At 34.9% G+C, this 20,467-nt stretch overlaps 1 protein-coding gene across 1 annotated transcript; it reads right to left on the reverse strand.

Moving 5' to 3' along the window:
* Positions 1 to 219: 219 nt before the first annotated feature.
* On the reverse strand, positions 220 to 18,935 carry LOC145678467 (U6 snRNA-associated Sm-like protein LSm6). Its single transcript, XM_081748633.1, has 3 exons — positions 18,780 to 18,935; positions 10,447 to 10,576; positions 220 to 652 (listed from the first exon to the last, which is right to left on the reverse strand). The coding sequence occupies exons 2-3, from the start codon at positions 10,535 to 10,537 to the stop codon at positions 504 to 506; spliced, it is 240 nt and encodes a 79-aa protein (XP_081604759.1). The 5' UTR covers positions 10,538 to 10,576; positions 18,780 to 18,935; the 3' UTR covers positions 220 to 503.
* Positions 18,936 to 20,467: the final 1,532 nt, after the last annotated feature.

Raw genomic sequence — 20,467 nt, forward strand, 5'->3', positions numbered from 1 at the left:
TAAATTAATGTCAATACAATCTCTTAATAAGTTCCAGTGATTTCAGAGCTACGGATACCGAACCACTGTAGTCAGATTGCATCAAAAAGTAGTAAGTTCCATTGTGGACGGGTCTCGCTATTACAAATCCATAGTTATTTAAGCGAACTACTACGCAACTATATTTGGAGACGAATCTATCTGTGAACGTATTGGAATAAATTTTAGAAAAATTTATAATTGATAATTATTTTGTTTTTATTTTATGAATAATAAAGAAGAAATATTACATTTAATTAAAAAAAAAATCCTCTTTCTCGCCGTCACTTAGTCAATCATTTCTATTTTAGTCATATTACTAGAAGAACAAAATAACGGTGTACAAGAAAACACTGAACTCAGCTACGAAAACTTGAAAAACCAAAATAAACAACAAAACTTGCGCTCTCATTCGCTCGATCGAATTTTCAATGAACACCAACATTTCAGTACACTGGCACACGGAACTGTTCCTTGTCCACTTCTCATATTCGTCTCTTCTGTGTGCTTATATATAACACATTGTTTCCTCGAATGAATGCGTCTCCATACTTATTCTTCAACTGACCATTCACATACTCTTCTGTCTGCTCAAGGGCGATGTTCATGTAGCCGTCGAGACATGCTAACACTCCTGTAATTACAAAGTATATCCATTATAAATATTCATATGACAAGGCACTTCGTATTATTTCTGTCAGTTGCAGGCCTAAAACTGATATTACAAGACTACAATATGTAAATGGTTTTCACGGAAGTAAAATCTGATTGCGGGATTCATGGATGGATGTATATATATGAAAGGGGGAGTACGAATATTAGAAGAAAAAAAAAACACGTATTTGATTAATTCTTCCGGAAAAAGATCTGCAAGGTCTTAAGAGATATTCTGTTGAAAGTTTTTACTAAGGCTATAAAGTTTTTATACGTTTAAAAAAGACTGGTAGAACCAATTCAAGCATTGTGTAATAAATATTACGTTTAAGTACAGAACATTTGTAATACTTTTGAATGAAGAATATGCTTCCATATTTCTCCTTCTGAATATTGACGAAGTATCCAAATTCAACTGAATCGTCCACTGCAGTTATATCTGTATAAAATTAATATTTAAAAACTTCGATTAAATTTCTTTCCACTTTGGAATTAGTATATGTATCTAATTTACATTCCGAATTTTATGTATTTAGGATTAGTGTTTCAGTTTAAAGTGCTACTTCAAATTAACAAGAATAATTATTATAACAAGGACAAATCATATAAGTTCACTATGTCTTTGCAAAATTTAAAATTGTTAATTTTCGGCTGTGTTTCTGATTCCAGCGTGAGTAGTGATTTAAAAAAAAAAATAAAATAAAATAAAAATAAAGTATACAATATTAGAAAGGAGCACACGACAGTTGTTCTGGGACAAGCTTACGAAAGCGCAATAGCATAAAGAGAAATTTCAATGAGTACTGAGGACACGGTGATTCAGTAATAGAACGCTTATCTAGTGCGTGGGGTCCCTGGTTCGATCCCCATCCAAGTACGTTTATTGTTGATATTATCATGTCCGTAAGTTTTTTCGGGGTACCCCGGTTTCCTCCTACATTTTCATTCCACCAATTCTTCCATCATCATTCACTTACCTTAATCACCCGTCTCCCTTAGCCTAAAGGGCATAATTGTGGGACGTTAAATTGAATGATTATTTTATTTTATTTCAATGAGTAATTATATATTTAAGAATTGAGTCATATGACTTACTGAAGCAACTCCATATTAAGAAAAGGATCGTTTAGTTAGATGATAAAGTATGCTTTTGACTTCTTAAGTAACAAATATTGACTCAGTGCGCTCAAACTTAAAATTTTCCATGAGAATTTATAAATTTTGAAGACGGCAACTAAAATAATCCAGAACTGTGGGCTATGCTTATTTACACGTTGGACAATACGAAAACAAATCAGTAAGAACGAAAAGCCAAGCTAAATTTAATTATCTTTATTTACTTAGTTTTTATTTTATTATTATGATTATTGTTTGACATTTTTAAATTCTCTGATGGTAGAATTGAACATCTTTCTTTAAACTGGGAGTTTAACGCCGCCTTTCATCAATAAGACTCTAAAATTGTCCGATGAAATGGTAATTCTGCTTCTCATAATGTTTGCCTTGCACCACCGTGCTTAACAACATTCGTAAACATAAATGCATACCGAAATTATGTGCCATTTTCCCGTAATTCCCTCGGTTTTTAATTTGCAATTTATCTATTTTTGTCACTTTTCAGCACAATTTCCGGCCACAACTTCACAATTGTAATTATTATATTCTACTATCAAAAGCGCCTGAGGAGTCTTTATGAAGCATACGTTTTAGATATTGGAAAATAATACTTCTGGACTCAAAACGTCTACCTTGCAATGAATACTTCAGTTTTGAAAACAAACAGAGTTCACGGGGGGCAGTTCTTGGGAGCAGAATGAACGAGGGATCACTTCGATGTTTTTATAAAGAAGAAGAAAGAAAAAAAAAACTTACTATCTGGGAGGCTTTTTTCTCTTCATCTAACTGTCAAGGGATCTCACGTGAACTGATCTTGGAGAACTTAAAATGGTCTGTCAAAATTGAGATGCAACGAGAGAGTCCCATAAGGATACAGATATCCTCAACATTTAATTTTCTGTCCTACATGTCTAGAGCCTAAGCAGGAGCAATATTTTCTGTAGTGGTTACACAAGTTGGACTTCTGGATTTTGGCAGATCTATAGTTGGCCTCCCCTCCCCACCGTTCCATTATAAACTCACACACACACTTCTGGATACTACAGTATGAAAAGGTAGTGTCCTCACAAACATCATTCAACTGGGATGAATATCGACACTTTTTAACAATATCTAGATCAGGCCTGCCCATGAATTGGCTCCCGGAGCCGAAGCGTGAGCGACAACGAGCGGAGATAAGAACAGGTGAGCACAGGTGTTGGTAGCTCCGCCCCTTCCACTGCATCCGATAAGTGTTGCCAACCACACATGATGGTAAAAAACCTACGGCCAAGCCTGGTCACAAATTCGCACGATGTTGAAGCATTGAGCAGACGCAAGCGTGAAATGTGTAGGTGTGCTCTCCCCCTCCCCATTTCGAAAGCAGTGACGCGAAAACACTGCAGGAAATAAAATTGGTACGTTTTTTGATCGAGGAAGACGCATGATAGAGGTTACAGTTAGCGTTGAAGTAACTAACAAATGAAAAAGAAAGAAAGAAAGAAAGAAACTAATATTAAACATGTCAGCTTACAGACGTAAAAACGACTGCAAAAATCGGAAACGAATTGTTTCAGGCCTTTTTTAGCTTGCTTACATAATTCGTGACATTGTATTACATTAGCACTCGGTCTGTAACTTGTCACTCGCTTCACGTTTGCTAAGTTGTGAACGCCTTTCGTTGCTAGATTGATAGCAGAACGACAGGAGGTTGAAAATAATAATAATAATAATAATAATAATAATAATGCGTAGTAGTAGTAGTAGTAGTAGTAGTAGTAGTAGTAGTAGTAGTAGTAGTAGTAGTAGTAGTAGTAGTAGTAGTAGTAGTAGTAGTAGTAGTAGTAGTAGTAGTAGTAGTAGTAGTAGTAGTAGTAGTAGTAGTAGTAGTAGTAGTAGTAGTAGTAGTAGTAGTAGTAGTAGTAGTAGTAGTAGTAGTAGTAGTAGTAGTAGTAGTAGTAGTAGTAGTAGTAGTAGTAGTAGTAGTAGTAGTAGTAGTAGTAGTAGTAGTAGTAGTAGTAGTAGTAGTAGTAGTAGTAGTATCCACGTTTCATGTTCAAGACATTGGGAATAATTGTTCGTATCATTCAGTTGGAACGTTCCCTTCCAAGTTTATGCTGTTACAGTAGGCCTACAACATCGTGACTTTCAAAACCAGTCAGTAACTATCGAAGAAAGACAAGCGTGTAGCTTCAGTCGTTGATATGATTTAACATTCTTTTTCACTTTTAACAAGCTACCGACAAGCAACCAGCCAGGGACAATATATTTTTCCTTATTAAAAAGACACTCCTTGTTTAAAAAAAAAAAAAAACAACTAATGGTCACTCTTAAAAATGGAAAATCTCTTCGGCTCTCTTAATATTTTGTTTGATTCTTTGCGATCAAAGTAACATTAAAAGTGGAAAAAATGAAATGAAATCTTTGGGTTTTACGTCCCACGGTTATACCGGTTAGGCTAAAGGAGACGGTGATGATGAGTAATAAATGAAATGATAGAATGAAGAAAGTGGGAGGAAATGGGAGAACCCCGAGAAAACCCACGCACACGGTGTTTGTCCACCGCAAAGTTCACTTGGTGGGGGCTGGGATCGAACCCGGGACCCCAAGCACCAGATATGAACGTTCTACCACTGAGCCACCGCGGCCCCACTTTAAAAGTGGAGTAAGAAATACTATTCTTTCTATTGATAGTGTAATAGTGGCTTCTAATCTCCACAACTAACCCCTTGCTAAGCCTATTCGTACACACATACATGCATAAGCTAATTTTCTGGAGATAATACTTAGATAATTACAAACAAGTGCTACAGTATTTTTTTTTTCGTATCAACAGATTATCTCTTTTCCTATAAAGCGAAACAACATACCCACATTCGGATTAAGAACTTGATAATATATATATATATATATTGAAAACTGGTTTTCCATTGGGCAAACTGGCAAATTTTTATAAATGTAAGCGATGGTTTGGTTCCACCACATCCTTCTTTAACAAAAGGAAAGAAAAAAGAAGAAAAGGAACGTACATAGTTTATCATTTGATTGCTGTTACCAGTTTGTGTTGTCTATAGTTAACGGTTACCACATTGTAAAAAAACACTATACACTAAATGGCAATCAGTTACCATACATACTTTTTTTTTTATTTGGTAAGCTAGTGATTACCGCCAAGGTTGACAACACTTCCGCTCCTCTAAGAACAAAACCCGAAGATTCACGAAGCACGAACAACGGTATTTGCTCGTAGAATGCTCGTGAGCGTTCACGAGGAGAGTTTCCACTATCTGCTCGCCGTGGCCAGGGCTGATCTAGATAAAAGCTTCATTAGGCACCTCTATGGTGAATCCGTCATTTCAGGTCAGTGTCAGAAAAGTTTTATTCACAGGTGAATTTATTAAAAACGAATATTGAAGCTTCAAATTTTGCACAGTTAAGCCTTAAAGTCTAAAGCTAATTCATGTGTTTTGAAATATGGCAAAAGGGCACGTAACTTTGGTATGCACCTCGCACCTTATATACTACAGTTCATTCTTTTCAATTTAGATTAAAATGATAAAATTAAACATATGAATTTTATTAAGATATTACTTATCTTTATTTAGAAACTTAATCGTATACACTGTAGAGAATTGTATTCCATACGATAACAAATAGTATTTTCATTCCCGTCGCTAAGAATCAATAGAACAATAAAGCCTCTAAAACATTATCCTCAATTAGAAACAAAAATTTAAACCAGATATCATCAACCTACAGTTTTTTCATTCAACGATGGATCTACGTATTCAAAAAATAAAGTAGGATGAAAAAAGTTTTGTTTTCCTTCTATACTTTCCTTGAATATAAAGTTATCGCAGATCGAAAATCATATTATTACGTAACATAATGAAATGAATAACATGAAAGTGACTGCGTCCCTACGGAAGAACTTACGGAACTAATACCATATTTTGCAGTCACATAATGCGCACTTAAGTTTTGGAGCCAAATTTTGGTGAAACAACTAGTTTCTTGTTATTAATTTACTAGCAGCGTTCACCCCGCTTCGCTGCGGTCACCCCGGAACGCATAGAAGATTGCAGTAAATCTTAACATTATATCGCCTGTCATTTATGTTAACCCGCCCCGCTTCGCTGCGGTCATCCCGGTGCTGGCATATTGTAAAAGTGTCTGTAAAAATAAGCAAATCAATTAAAAAATTTTAAACAGAAGATTCAAGCTATTTTCCGCTGTATATCGCCTGTCATTTATGTTAACCCGCCGAGTGACACGGTCATGCGGGTTGCATATAAATACGTTTATTTTTACCTATGATGAACTAATAACAAAGGATTTGTACGTTATGGACACTTGAATGGTCAATTATCTCAAGACACTGGTAATTAAAAATTAAAGTGATATGATAAAAACCATCTAGGGTCCAAATCCTAATAACCCCCCAAAAATGAAAGAAATTGGTTCAGCCGTATTAGCGTGATGAGCGGACAAAGGATTTTGTACGTTCTCTTTTATATATATAGATTAATTTTTGCCTTTTTTCGTGACTTATAAAGACTCGTGCTCTTGATTTCAAGTGTGCTTCTGTTGTATCGTATCTATCGAAACAGATAGAACATTTTCAATGTATAAGTCAGCAATAGGATATACTATCATAATAGTACAATAATATATACTATTGTGTAAGCTACAAAGTTTGCACACGAGCGACATCCCAATACCATCTATCCCATCCTTTGCGAAGAAAACAGGAACAAAGAAAGGACAATAAACTTCCAACTCAAAGATCTTGTTCCAGTTTCCAGCCTGAATACGACAATACCGCCATCTAAAACCTGAAAACTATGTAACCTGCAAGTAAAAAAATGTGCTTCTTTCTGACGACACTTTTCTATTGCTTTAGATTGATCTTAAATCAAATTATGAATATAATATGTCATTTGAATTTTTATGTCCTCCGTGAACAAGGTGTAAGGCTATACAAATTTAAATACCTGGATAATTACTTGCTACTCTCGTGTAACTGCGAAAAGATATTTGGGAAATTATTATTGGCATTTTATTTACAGCAATTATGGTGACGCAGCATTAAAAACAATTATTACATTGGTCACAGCAGTAATTTTATCAAGATGGAGATTCATGCACCGAAGTTCACATCGCTTTAGGATAAGAGGGATTCTTTACAACATCCAAACCTCACAAGCCGGCATTTAAATTCCTACTTCCCTACCCTACTGGAAGTATTTAAATAATGCCCTGCTAATAAGACTCTTAAAGTTTTTATTTACAGTATAAGGAAACTCCATAGATGGCAGAGCAATGCCGAGTTTCTTTTAAGCCTATGCATTAAGTGAGTGCGTGCTCGGGATCCTGTCCGTAGAATAGCCATTTAAATAGTGAGTGCGCACTCGGGCTCCCAGCTTGAATGGTTAATACGGGATTTTTTAAATTTTATTTGTAATATCTTCTAGAAGGTATTACAATATTAAATTTTCATCTAAATTATCAGACACAATTACTACTATTCTTGAATTCTTTTACAATTAATCGTGAATCTTATCTGGTATTTAAACATTTTCTTTTCTTTTTTACTTGCTCATCAACTTCTACAATATTTTCCAAACTCTTAAAACACCTATCTATTATTTTTACAGTCTATCTATTATCACTACGCTAGTCGGCATGTGCGTACATTTTCGATGAACCTTCTGCACAACAGAAGAAAGGGTTAAAACCCGAAAATCCTCCCCTTACGTACGCCACTGGATCACAATAGTGATTATTATTAATAACTCTCAATCTGACTGAGTAACTCATAAATAATTAATTAAAAAGTAAGTAGTCTTTTATAACAATATTAACACATGTAACTAGAAATTGTAAACGGTACGCTTTGTAATCCACTAAATCAAAGGTCAAATGCGTCCTCCAGTACGCATCTCAATAAGGAAAATCTCAATCCTCAAAATGATATCTTTACTGAATCTCTATATTTTTATAGATGGCATTATTACAGTAATTGTTAAGCCCTTCCAGATTGTATAGTGGTTAGCACGCGTGATTTTGGTTCACGAAGCCCCAGCCTCGATTTCCGGTGAGAGGGCCTTGAAAACTTTGAAAGTCCTACGATGGTTCGGACTTCACTTTAAACGTAGATCCACATCTCATATACCCTCGGAGCAGAAAGGAAGAATTAACTTTCGTCATTCACTTGGGAAATTGATTCAATCACCCAAGTAATTTGTACAGCCAACTTCCCACTTTTGCAACATGTTGCAATATATCTCCCTGACCTATTTAGATATACTACAAGGATGATTTATTTATGACTTCCATAATCGAAAAACAACAACCAACGTTTCCCTGATTTTCCATATTCTATCATTGTTCTTTCTAGCTTTCGAGACTTTCCTGATAAAAATTAACTTCACTGACCTTTAACCATTCTAGCAGGTCTTGTTTTCATATTGTTAAACTAACACAACAGATTGAGCAGTGCTATTGTGATAATAATATAAAACAGAATCACGAAACTCGTTTTGTGATTGTGTTTTATATTATTATCACAATAGCCTTCCTCAGTATGTTGTTATATTAGTTTATCATTAACCGTTCATGATTTTTGAGGCCTATGGCTATCTTGAATCCGCTACCCACAATTACAAGTTTAAAATAACATAATGCAATCAAACAACTGCAACTATGCTTATTAAAACAGTTTGCTTACTCAAAAACATTCTTTAATTTATATAACTACGTATGTTTCAACAAACAGCTATTGACATCCTCAGCACAGGTCCTTCAGAAAACTACTATTGTTTGACAAATTACATTATCGTTCAGTATCATTCTTCTATACCCATAACTTACGAATTCCAGTAATATTTTAATTAAACTCTACTTATACCCTTATTAGTTATATTTCTGAAAAGACAGAAAGTTGCAATTAAAGAAAAAGAATCGAAATTACAGAAATTTGGCGTCAACAATGTGAAAATATCGGATCACTTAAAACTTATGAATATTAAAGGTACACACAAAGATGATGGAAATAGAAGTTTACAAAGAAAGGAAATACATCAAGGAGACATGCATTTTTGCGAGACAGTTTATATTCAGAAGTGAACCCAGTCAGTTTAAGATCAACACACAATTAACTTAAGAAAGGTAGTTCACAAAAAGTCAAATTTTAATCCAGCTAGTTTATGAGGTGAAGACATACAAAAGCCAGGTGTGTGTTTATATACATAAGATTCCTAATGTTCTACGGGATATTAACAGCGTCTGTACCGAAGAATTACACTGAAATTATACCAAAACAGTAATTTGCAGGTCACAAAGGAACCATCCGGAAAAGATAGAACAGAAAGCTTAGGTAGGGAAGAAGATGAAAAATTATATATCTTACGCAGAGATCAGGTTAAACAAAATGCTTCCAATAGTTCGTTTGAACATAAAGAGCTACTGTCAGGAATCTACTCAATTAGTAAACAGTAAACAAGTTTTAAGAGAATTTAGATTAATCTCCGAAAATATGAATTCAGAAAATGTTGCAAGTTTATATTTGAATTGGGAACAAAAATTGGATATAGTAAAAGTGTCAAACAAAAATTGAAAAATTGACCGGACATGTCGGAACGGAGAAAATGAAATGATAAATGGGTTTCCTTATCTTTAAGCCACGAACATCACAGAAGCTTTCGAAAATAGCAAATAAAGCAGGAATAAGATTGGTTCTAACACTACAGGAAAGTCATTGTCTGGATTTAAAAATTACTATATAGATACACTTTGGTCTTCAGTAGTTTGTGAAATTAAATGTTCATGTGACCAAAGTTGCATAAGTACAACTAGGAAAACATTTCAACTCGAGTTAAGGAATATCTGAGAAATACAAGAGGAGAGGAACCAAACACATCAGGTTTGTCAACACATTTCCAGAACAGCTGTCACAGAAATTAAAAATCTACAAATCCCAAATCCTAGAAAGAAACGTTTTCGAATCATACATCATTAAAAAAAAAAGTAAATTTAGGTAAGAGCAATCTACACAGGGGATGGATAACATTATTAACACTAAAATAGACATAAGATTATAACAGGTAATTAACTAATTTGGGTGTTTAAGATACTATATGCACCATATATATTTACTAACAAATGGTAACTCAGATTAAAATATCCATAGATTTCTTAAAAAGAACAAAACAATAAATAAACAGAGAAATACCTCCCCAAACTATATTTTATGGACATTCTGATAACTAGATTATTTCTTCAGGTTGTTTATTATTATTATTATTATTATTATTATTATCAAACCTAAAATGTGCTTTTCGAAAATTCTAAAGCTTAAAATTTTGCATGAGTTATGAGATTTTTCTTATAAACTGTTTGTTAATATATAAAAGATCATTAAAGGGATTTTAGAAAGATACTCCTTTGCTTCAAATTGTATTTCAACCAATAGTTGTTTTACAGCTGTCCTTTAACTATTTATTTCCGTAAGAAAATCCATTCGATCTCAAGGTCTATAATAAGAACAACCACACACTAGCTTACTTACTACGGAAATAATGACTGGCATAAAATTAGCAGAAAACACTCTTACAACTTACTGGTAGTCAGTTAAAGAAAAGGCCTACAGCTCATTGTAAATATAAATACATTTTATACCTCGATAATCTACTCCACTGTTTAGCTTCACCATAACTGGTCTCCCATGGATCTGCTGAATAAACTGAGACAGAGCTTCTTTACGGCTCATGGTGCTTTTGCTCCTTTAGAAATGGTTTTAAGAAGGTTACTGAAAGCAAAATAAGAAGTTGATATAAGGATTGTATTTGGAATATCGTAAAAATAAAAATAATACAGCAATAACATTATCTTTTAAAGAATGCAAATTTCAGAGCTAGCATGAGAATAGTAAGCAGACATGTGAATATAAATATTTGCAGTTACGTTGTAATATATAAACTACTGTAACTACTGATATGTATCTGTATAACAATCAAATGACATTGAAATAAAATATATTTCTAGAAGACTCGCAAAAAAAAAGTTTGTTTCTGTTCAGGATTTCCAAAGATTACAATAGTGGACAGAGAGAACCTGCGTTCGAGTCATTAAATATCGAATCTTTCAACAGTACTGCAACTATGATTTTAGGATATGCATTGTCTTTCGTTAAAAAGTTTATCAGAAATCAAAGATTCGTGGGGGGGGGGGGGGCAATAGAAAGAAACAAAACTTGATAGAGAAATAATGTATGTACTGCGTCGTTTATTAATTTAATGTAATTGTTCAATTTATTGCACGTTTGTGTAACTGATATTTTTCCTTCGTGTCATGGGCTCATTGTCGTTACGTTAACTTAAACTGAACTGATAAACGCTGAAGTGAAGTATGTTTGCTTTGTTCGAACGTCGAATTACAGTACGAACTTCCCATCACAAACTGGAATATGAACAGGCAAAACTCGCTAATCCGTATTGAGAGAACTAATTTAAACTAAGGGTAGAGCTGAAAAACAACTAACTAGTGATGCGAGCGCACACTTCAGTGAACACGGATAAAATCACCAGAACTATTAAAGCGGACACAGTGCAGTACAGTGATGATTGAATTTAAAGAAATGAAACGAAATCTTTCAGTTTTACGTCTCACATTATGCCTTGATGGAAATTCACGATGTTGACCACCACGAACTCACATAGCCTGGGATCGGACGGGATCCCTTCGCATTAGAGGCGAACGATCTGCCATTGAGCCACCATATCCCCACAATTAAACTTGAGATTAGACTGTCATGTTGAGTAAAAAGCAGGAGCAGTATACTGCCGTGCTAAGCGAAAAGGCCTTAACTCCATTTCACATACTTTCGAGAAAATAAGCAAAACGCGTTTCGGCTTAGGCTGTACGTTCAAATTAGTTGTATTTCAGTAAAACTTTATTAAATATATTTTCACGATCTAAAACTTGTGTGGTAATACAGTTAAATATTTTTGCTTATGAATTGCCATTTAAGGTCTTTTTGCTTACTTTCAATTACAGTTTTGAACATAAGGTAAACACGCATGACGTCATTACCCCCTATCTATTGCTCAAGCCACGTCAATTTCATTTTAGATAGATGCAGAATTGTACTACGAACATTCCCATACCAATATCTCGATTTTCGAAAAATGTGGAGTTAAGGTCTTTTCGCTTAGGACGGCAGTATAATATGTGCACTGCTGTAAAGAAATTCAACTGCTTGTTAATCGAAAAGCAAGAATAATGGAGCAAGTATATTCGTCGACTATTGATAAAACTGCCACTGAAAACTCAGTATCCACAAATCAGAATTTTTTTTTTTAAATTGAGTTCAGTGTTCCTTTCAGTGGCGAGGCTATAAGAGACGTGTACCTACAGGTTAGCGTGCGATCCGAACCACATGAGCTCCCACCGAGAACTGAACTCGGGTCTCCCACTCCAAGTGCGCGAACGCTAACCAAATAGTTACGAGGGAACTCACGGACAAGATTACGTAACCAATCGGAAATGATCGGTAATGGGGAAAGTCGGCGAATTTAAATATCAGTCCTCCCGGCTAGGTCCGATGGGACCAACGCATCCGACCACGGAGAGTGGGACTTGGACATAGATTCTACAAATCTACTTAGGCAAATAACTATTCAGAATCAGCAACTAAATATGTTCTATGGACCCTGCTGTGTGCATCCATATATGGAATGTTTTACGCCCGTGGTTTCTTCTTTGATGTCCTATGGAAATGCATTCTCACTTCTGGCATAATATACGAAGAAAAGTAATAAATTTCTGTCAATAAATTATGAAACCTGAGCTGCTTACATTACACTTTCAATTAACTGTAAAGTGTCATCCACATTCCCCACCAGAAAATAAAAAAATGAACTATAAAATTCTACACAAAAGAGCAGTTTTAACCCACCACTGAAACTTAAAGGGTATCCTCTGTTATGAACTCCTTCCGAAAAACTTAACGATTAATTCCAACAACAGTTAATCTCAATTAGACTAACTGAACACAATGCTTAACTAAAAGAGATCAGAATTAGTGAACAAAATACAAAAAAATCAAAATAACACAAAAGCATATGTTTTATTGATAACTAAGATAAAATGTTTCAGCTTGACTGAGAAGTTCTTATTGTATTCTTGCTTATTCACCATATTGCACCATATTCATATTTATTTCGATGTTTATAAAATTGTCTGAATGGAGAAAAGTTCAATGCCCTCGAAGACTGCAAACGGCAATGAAAATATGTTTCAATGGTTCACATAAATTTTATCTTCTTGGGGTAAAAGCACTTTTCTCCTTCTTAACCTTCTGTAACATCCCAATTTCTAGACCAAATATAATTGTGTAAACACTCTGTTATTAATAAATATCTATTTTATTAGACCTGGACAAACAGATTTGATTCGTAGGTCAATCAGAAGAGTTGGAGCCTTAACGAGTGAAAGTAGGCCAATAACACAAAGAACTTGGGCGCCGAAAGCACAGAGTTAGGCGCTATGTAGTCATTGTTACTCATAGATGCTGAAGTGTATAAAATATGTATAGTGTGTCCGAATCCCTCGTGCCGAATTACATGATAAAATAGTTTACAATATGAAAGTTTTCTCTGTTGTATTACTTTAAACAGGACTCTCGCCTGCGTAAAATCGTACTTTCGACATCAATGTTCCTACGTGAAGTAATAACTTCATCTTAAGTTATCCAACTCTGATACAGCTTACCGTTATTATTCATCTACATCACAGCAGGTATCGAAATGCAAAGCTACCGATAGAGCACATTAGAAGACGAATTAAAAAAAATAAATTAAGAGGGAGAAAAAACTTCTTTGGCTGTAGTATATACCTGTATGCAAATGTTAATGTTTATAAGCTTGTAGTGTCTAATTAGAACTTCACCTTCCTGCAGACTGGGAATACACACGCTACCACATCACGTCTAAAAATTCAGCGTTTGCTCGAGAAAAGTGTCTCCTTGCTTTGGAAAATCATTTTACTTGAAGCCTCAAGCTTTTCTTACCCTTTATATTACGAATTAAAAATAGGAAGCCATACACAATATATGCGTTGCTAAAAATACACATCCTTGTAAACATGTTAAGGCTATACTCGTAATTTGTGAGGAGAAAAGTTCTCAGTGCCATTAAAACTTCTATTCTGTTAGCACCTTTTCACTTTTACCATTACTTGTTATGGATATCAGCAATAGAGTGACATTGATAAGAAACTATGTAAACACATACACAGAAAGCGAGAGGGAGTGCTAGCTTCATTACTAAGTTCCTTACCGACTTGAACAAAAGGGTTTCAAGCCCCATCAGGGAGAGAATGTTGGGGTGCAAAATAAAGTATTACAGCAGTAGTACAGTAAAAGTGGCAGAAGAGAGCACTGTTTGCTGTCATGTTTGGTAAACTTACGGGGTATGCAGTTAATTGACTATAATGATTTACATGTTAGTTCTTATATTATACAGTATTTTACGCCTAGATTAAGAATATCGACACATGCCCGTTATGACCAGAAGTATAGTATATTTTGATATAACGCGTCTCTTAATGCTTAAAAAAGGGTATTGGCTTCTCATTTTCACTACGAATACTTCTACGACGGGCTTTATTTCGTAATTCAATGACTTCGAATCTGTTCTCACGTTTGTAATTCTTGGTAAACCCTTTCCATAGACACCAATTTCGATAACATATTTTTAGTTAAAACTTATTTTTATATTCACGAAAATATTTTGAATAAATGTTTTAACATGTTTGGCATATCGGACTGTATATGATGATTGATGGGGATGAGGCCAATGCCAGTTGCACATTGCTTCATTTTGATTATATCAATTTTCGTAATTCGAAATAAAACTTCTAGTCTAATTCTAATGATTCGACAGGTCTGCGACCAAAAAATTGCATCGGAGTTTCCCTCTGATTCTTATAGATTTTCCTATGCTGAACATGGAAAAAAAAGTGCTCAAAAAATTCTATCACGTCTGCCATTAAACGAACAATCTTGTGGGCTATTTTCTACTAGTAAATTCTTGTACTTTCTTGTAATCAACAATGAGTTCTAATGTTGATAACAGTATAAAATAAAGGAAAATATAGAACAATAGAGGCAGGCAAGGGGATGAGGATATATGCATGTAGTGGGGAAAGGAGAATTTGGACTACTGTTGGATGTTTAAGCAGAAAACTGGAAATACCGATTAAAAGAGAATTAGAAGTATGAAAGATAAGAAAAAGTTTTCACAGGTCAACCGAGTTATCAACCACAAATGTGTCATGAATGGCAAATATAATTCTGTTTTACGTGTTAATAAGATGGTTGAGTTGAATTTTAGTTTAGCGTCCCTTTCAGCAGCGAGGCTATGTGAGACGTGGACCTACTGATTAACGTGGAATCCAAACCACATGAGCTCCCGCCGGGTCTCCCGCGCCAAAGGCGCGTTTGTACAAAACTGTATGTGAGGGGAAACAATGATGGTCATTTTCTGACTCAGCATACTTCCCCCCCCCCCCCCCCCAAAAAAAAAACAATAATCAGTGAAAGAAACCCATGCAGTTCACAGAAAAAATAATTTTTTGCAGACCTGTGTTTATACATCGTTTACAATCCATTTATTTATCCCCGTGTACGCGTACACAGATTTAGGATGACTATCGTACTCCATTAGCAAGGATAAGGAACTGAATGAGCTACAGTAGCAGAATAGCACAGTTAGGCACCAAAACCATAAATCAGGCACTATTTTAAGTCACTAGACATTAAAACTTATCTACTCTCAATATTATTATAATACCCATTATTTGTAAATCTACAGGCGAAATACGTAACACTACTTTGATAAATCCGTGTGTAAGTAATGTAAATATGTAAGGGTCATATCTAAAGTGCGTAGGTATAGAGAAACATGGGAAGAAAAATGGAAGGTGTCAGCTACTGAATTCTTCGTCCTAAGAAATCAGTATATTCTATATGCGAAGGTAGAAGTTGTGTAAAGTAAAACTTCTAGTTTATTGTCCAACAATTATGCGCTATAGACTAGAGATGGCTGAAAATCAAAGACGGGAGAATCCCGAGAAAACTCACGGATACGATACAGTCCACTACACACATGATTTGTAATCGAACCAGGACCCTTCTCACCAGAAGTCAGCGTTTTACCCCTGAACCACCGCACCCCTCATGTGAAGACAGCGTATCAACTGAAAGTGCACGAGTAGTAAGTACGAGGTGACTGCGTATACGTAGGTAGTATAACTGTGAATAATGGCGGAATTAACAGGTCCAGTGTACAATAATGAAGAAAATTTTGAAGGGAAAGTTCGTGTTGTCAAAAGTTAAAAAGTGATGGAATACTAGAGCGAGTAACCCATAGTTAATATTGCAATACAGATGACGAAAGAAAGGATATACAAACCTAGCTTCTAATAACTACCTATCACAGATTGATAAGTGTTCGTCGTCTTTCTCTTAGTGTTTATGTGCACACCCAAAGATGCTTCGAGCATGTCCTTACGAACACACCCGCGCGGGCCCACCAGCTTCGTTCTAAAATCAAACGAAATGGCAGTGACCTTCTAGCGCAGGTTCTTACATGTTCTTCGTACTTATCCTTTTTTTCAAGTAATTTTGCATGCACATTAACTAATGATACTAGTATATATGTACACTCATATATGTCTACACAACTAGTGGATGGCATCCTTCTAAAGTTTTTTTTTTTTTCTTTTTTTTTGCGTATGCTTCGAATTTTCACAAGAAAACACAGTAAGGTCATTTGATAATGTTCTCCTAAGGTTCTCTAAGGAGTTCTATAAGAAAGTACTCCAAGAAAGTTCTATAAGTTCTCCATGCATCGAAGAGTACAACAACGTTAATAAAAAGAATAATGAATGAATTGCCTCAAGGGAAGACTTGCCAATATTTCTACCTTATTATATAGTTACAGTAATATAAATTGTATTCTCGGTACAGATTACGTTTAAAGACATCATATTTTGTAAGATTTACAGGGAAAATTGAATACTCTGAATATAGATATGATTTTAAGGAACAAATTTATGCAGACGACTGATTTATATAGTAAGTAATACAGCTGTGTTCTGTGCTTAAAAGTTTAGGATTCCTACTTTAAACTCACTACAAGTGCTATACGACGATTAAAATAAGTAAGTGCATCTGAAAAGTAATGTAATATAAATTATATTCTACTTGCGTATTATTTCTCGAAAGCGTACAAAAGCTGTATTTTATTTTAAAAGTGTACCGTTAGTAGTGCACGACCATTACTAGTAATACCGGTACAGGAACGCGTATCACTGCGAAAACCTACATTAAGGTACTTGTAAGTGAAACACACAAGCAGTACCTTAAAATATCCTATTAATCTAGCATATTTTACTAATTTAACGTGGCCTACCCTACTTTACGATCCGTAACGAAAGAAATGTTCCACAAGTAAGGCATCTAGTAATATGAGAAACACAGCGTAAAAATCTTCAGTTCTACGTCCGACGCGTATACCCGCTAGACTAAACGAGACGATGAAGATGACAAATGAATAAAATGGTGGAATGAAGAAAGTGGGAGAACCCCGAGGAAACCCACGCACACGGTGAGAAATACAGTGTTTCCACTATCCTCATCTACGCACATTTGTCATCGCTGACACGCGTTTTCTACGGACGCAATATCGCGCGGGTCTACGAGATTAGCCCTGCCCTGCCTCGCTTAGATAGCATTTAGATTTCTTAGTGAACACCTAGCACAGGTTGGACTATGTACCTTATACAGTGGTTTTTAAGCCCATATATTCAGCGCTGTAGTTGGCTAGTTCCAATTATCCACCTCTCCAGCTTATAAAGCATATGTTGGGACCACCACCCTGTTAGTCACTACACAGGTTTAGGTTAGGTTAGCTTACGGTAGCTCAGATTAGATTGTTAGGTATTCCATAAGGGTTAAATTCCAAAGTTGGGCGTCCGTTTCCAGCAAAATTTTTCAAATTTATAGGAAAGATCTGGATAATTTGATCGTTTGTGCGCTTGATAATATATAAGAGTCTCGAAAAGTATGTTTATTTGTTATATAAAAGCGGTTATAAACATGGGACTATACGGCGAGCGGAGGGAACTACTTGGCGCAAGGTAACCAAACAGTTGCATTGTGGGAAAGAAACGAGCATATATGTTATCAACATGGCGAATGTACAAGGGCAATGAACTAACAATTTTAACATTTGTGAAGCAATACGTTGATGACAAGCAAAATCTTTTAAAAGTTTGTGAAGAGCACGGATTAATGAACCTAATAACAAATTGGAGAAAGTGTGGAAAGGAGATAACGGCGAAAAATCGTGGCGAAAGCGGACGCCCAATTTCGGAATATATGCCTTCCATAATATAAGTAATCGCGGCAGAGCTTCAAAGCAACATATCGTTATGTCGCTCAGCACAAATGATTTGGTAATCAGTAGGGAAAAAATAGGGACATATAACAAATTTTTAAAACAATTATTTCAAGTGCTGTTCTTGGACTTATGTACTGTTCTTGCATGATTTGTTCTCAGTACAGTAATGAATTTTGTGCGAAATTTCTGTTGAGGTACCGGTATTCTTACTGTGCCCGGGTGCAGTTTTACTGTACGGATCCGTAGATTGTAAAATGCACGAAAAAATGTTGTGAACTCTTTTTAATTTGATCATTTTATGTCGAGAATAAAACTCAACGAACCCAATCTTACACAATCAGAATATTATCAAACTACATCTCATCCAAATATTCCGTTTGGTGAGTAACCAGTAAAAATAACGAAAAACGATACGAAAGTCATTACTTTAATTATATATAATTGTTCCTGACGGTTGATTAATAACTAGGCTCACAGATTTTTCCTGTAATATTTGTTGTATTAAAAATTTTACTGTAGAAAACCAGTTTTCATATAGAAAATTACCTTCCCTCGCAAACACTGGGAACGCAATCAAAATTCGAAAAATGCAAGAATATTTAACATTTGCTACACGATTCTCATTTGTTCATGATGAAATGATTACATTTGTTATTCTTATGTCAAACGCCGAAATCACGACGCAAATCGTTACCAAACATCTTGGTTTAGACTTACTAGTATTAGCAATAGCAATACAAGTAATAAAATGTTTCCAATGCAACAAGTACTAACAGAGTCAAAGTGAGAAGTCCAATAAAATAATATTTATTTATTTCCACCAATGGCGTATACTGGTTTGAAGGCATGAGCTACCACTGACCTTGTAAAATAATAATAATAATAATAATAATAATAATAATAATAATAATAATAATAATAATAATAATAATAATAATATACAAAATGCTGCTAACGTTCTAGATTACTGGTCCCCATGTAGGTTGTAGCTTGGTTGGTTTCGTTCTGTACAAAAGTTTATACATTTAATTTATACAGTATTGCCGAACGAGCTTTAGCGAGTGAAGGCGGGTTAGAGCCCCGGAGGCCACGTTGTTTTCTGTCTTTATTACTGCTCAGTGGGAAGGGGGACCAGTAATCTAGAACCTTGCCCAAAATGCGCATAACAATGAACAAATAGCGGTTGGTGTGTTTTGTTTGAATTTTTGCTTTGAGACAATTAATGCATTTTACCAGAAATGAAATTCCATCATACATTTGCGAAGTTAACTTCTCGTGGATTGCATTCGTAAAAAGTTAATTTTCACCAATGTCACTTTCCTGAAGAGTTGTCTGTGTTACTGACATTGGTTATCATTCGTACCAGTGTTCGCAAAAATTCTGAGTATCGCAAAGTAACGCAAAAATGCAGACAGTCATTATAATTATGTCAATTATCGCTACCTAAATCACAAATTTTGCGTTGTGTTAACGCAAACGGTTGCGGAATGTGCCCAGTTAACTCACAATTTTTAGTTCATTATTTGCATCACGAAATATGTATAGTAATTTTGCTATTTGGCAGTGACGGCTTCAGCGGATAGGCACGGGCCAATTCAAAAATTTTGAAAAATATATAAACGATAAAAGATACACTAATGAGTAAAAATATTTTTCACTCTTTACATTAATGGTAGGTAATTATTTAACAATTAGCATCAACCACTACTGTAAAACTAATTTCCTAGTGTTATTAATCAATCAAATATGTATATGTATCCATAAGCAAGGGAGTGGGTTATCCAAAATTAAAATTTTAAAGCCGTCCCTGCTATTTGGTCTTAAATCCAGTAGTCCTTAAAGTCTTTCGAGGAATACAATTTTTGAGTCGCTGCTTAATCAAGCCAAGGTCGACTATATCACTGATTATTGTTTTAAAATAAAAATGTATCACAAAATGGCCCATCCAATATGGACGATTAGCCAGTCAACAGTTAACTTGTTTTTCAATTTATGTTATGTATAGAAGCAAGAAAAGTGACGCCAAACATAGTAAAAATATTTGTAACACAGTAAAGATTGTAATAAAATGGAAATTGTACTAAAGTTAAAATTGTTTAAATATAAAAAAAAATTAATAAAAAAGGAGAGTAAAGCTCCCAGCTACTTTGTAAAATGGTGTTCATCTTAACTTCCTCAAATCCAGTAGTGTATTGATTTTAGCCTTACAAAAAAGAAATAAAAAGTTTTATAAT

This window comes from Thermobia domestica, chromosome 2 (genome assembly GCF_964235325.1).
Source record: "Thermobia domestica chromosome 2, izTheDome1.hap1.1, whole genome shotgun sequence".
In the NCBI taxonomy this organism is placed as follows: Eukaryota; Metazoa; Arthropoda; class Insecta; order Zygentoma; family Lepismatidae; genus Thermobia; species Thermobia domestica.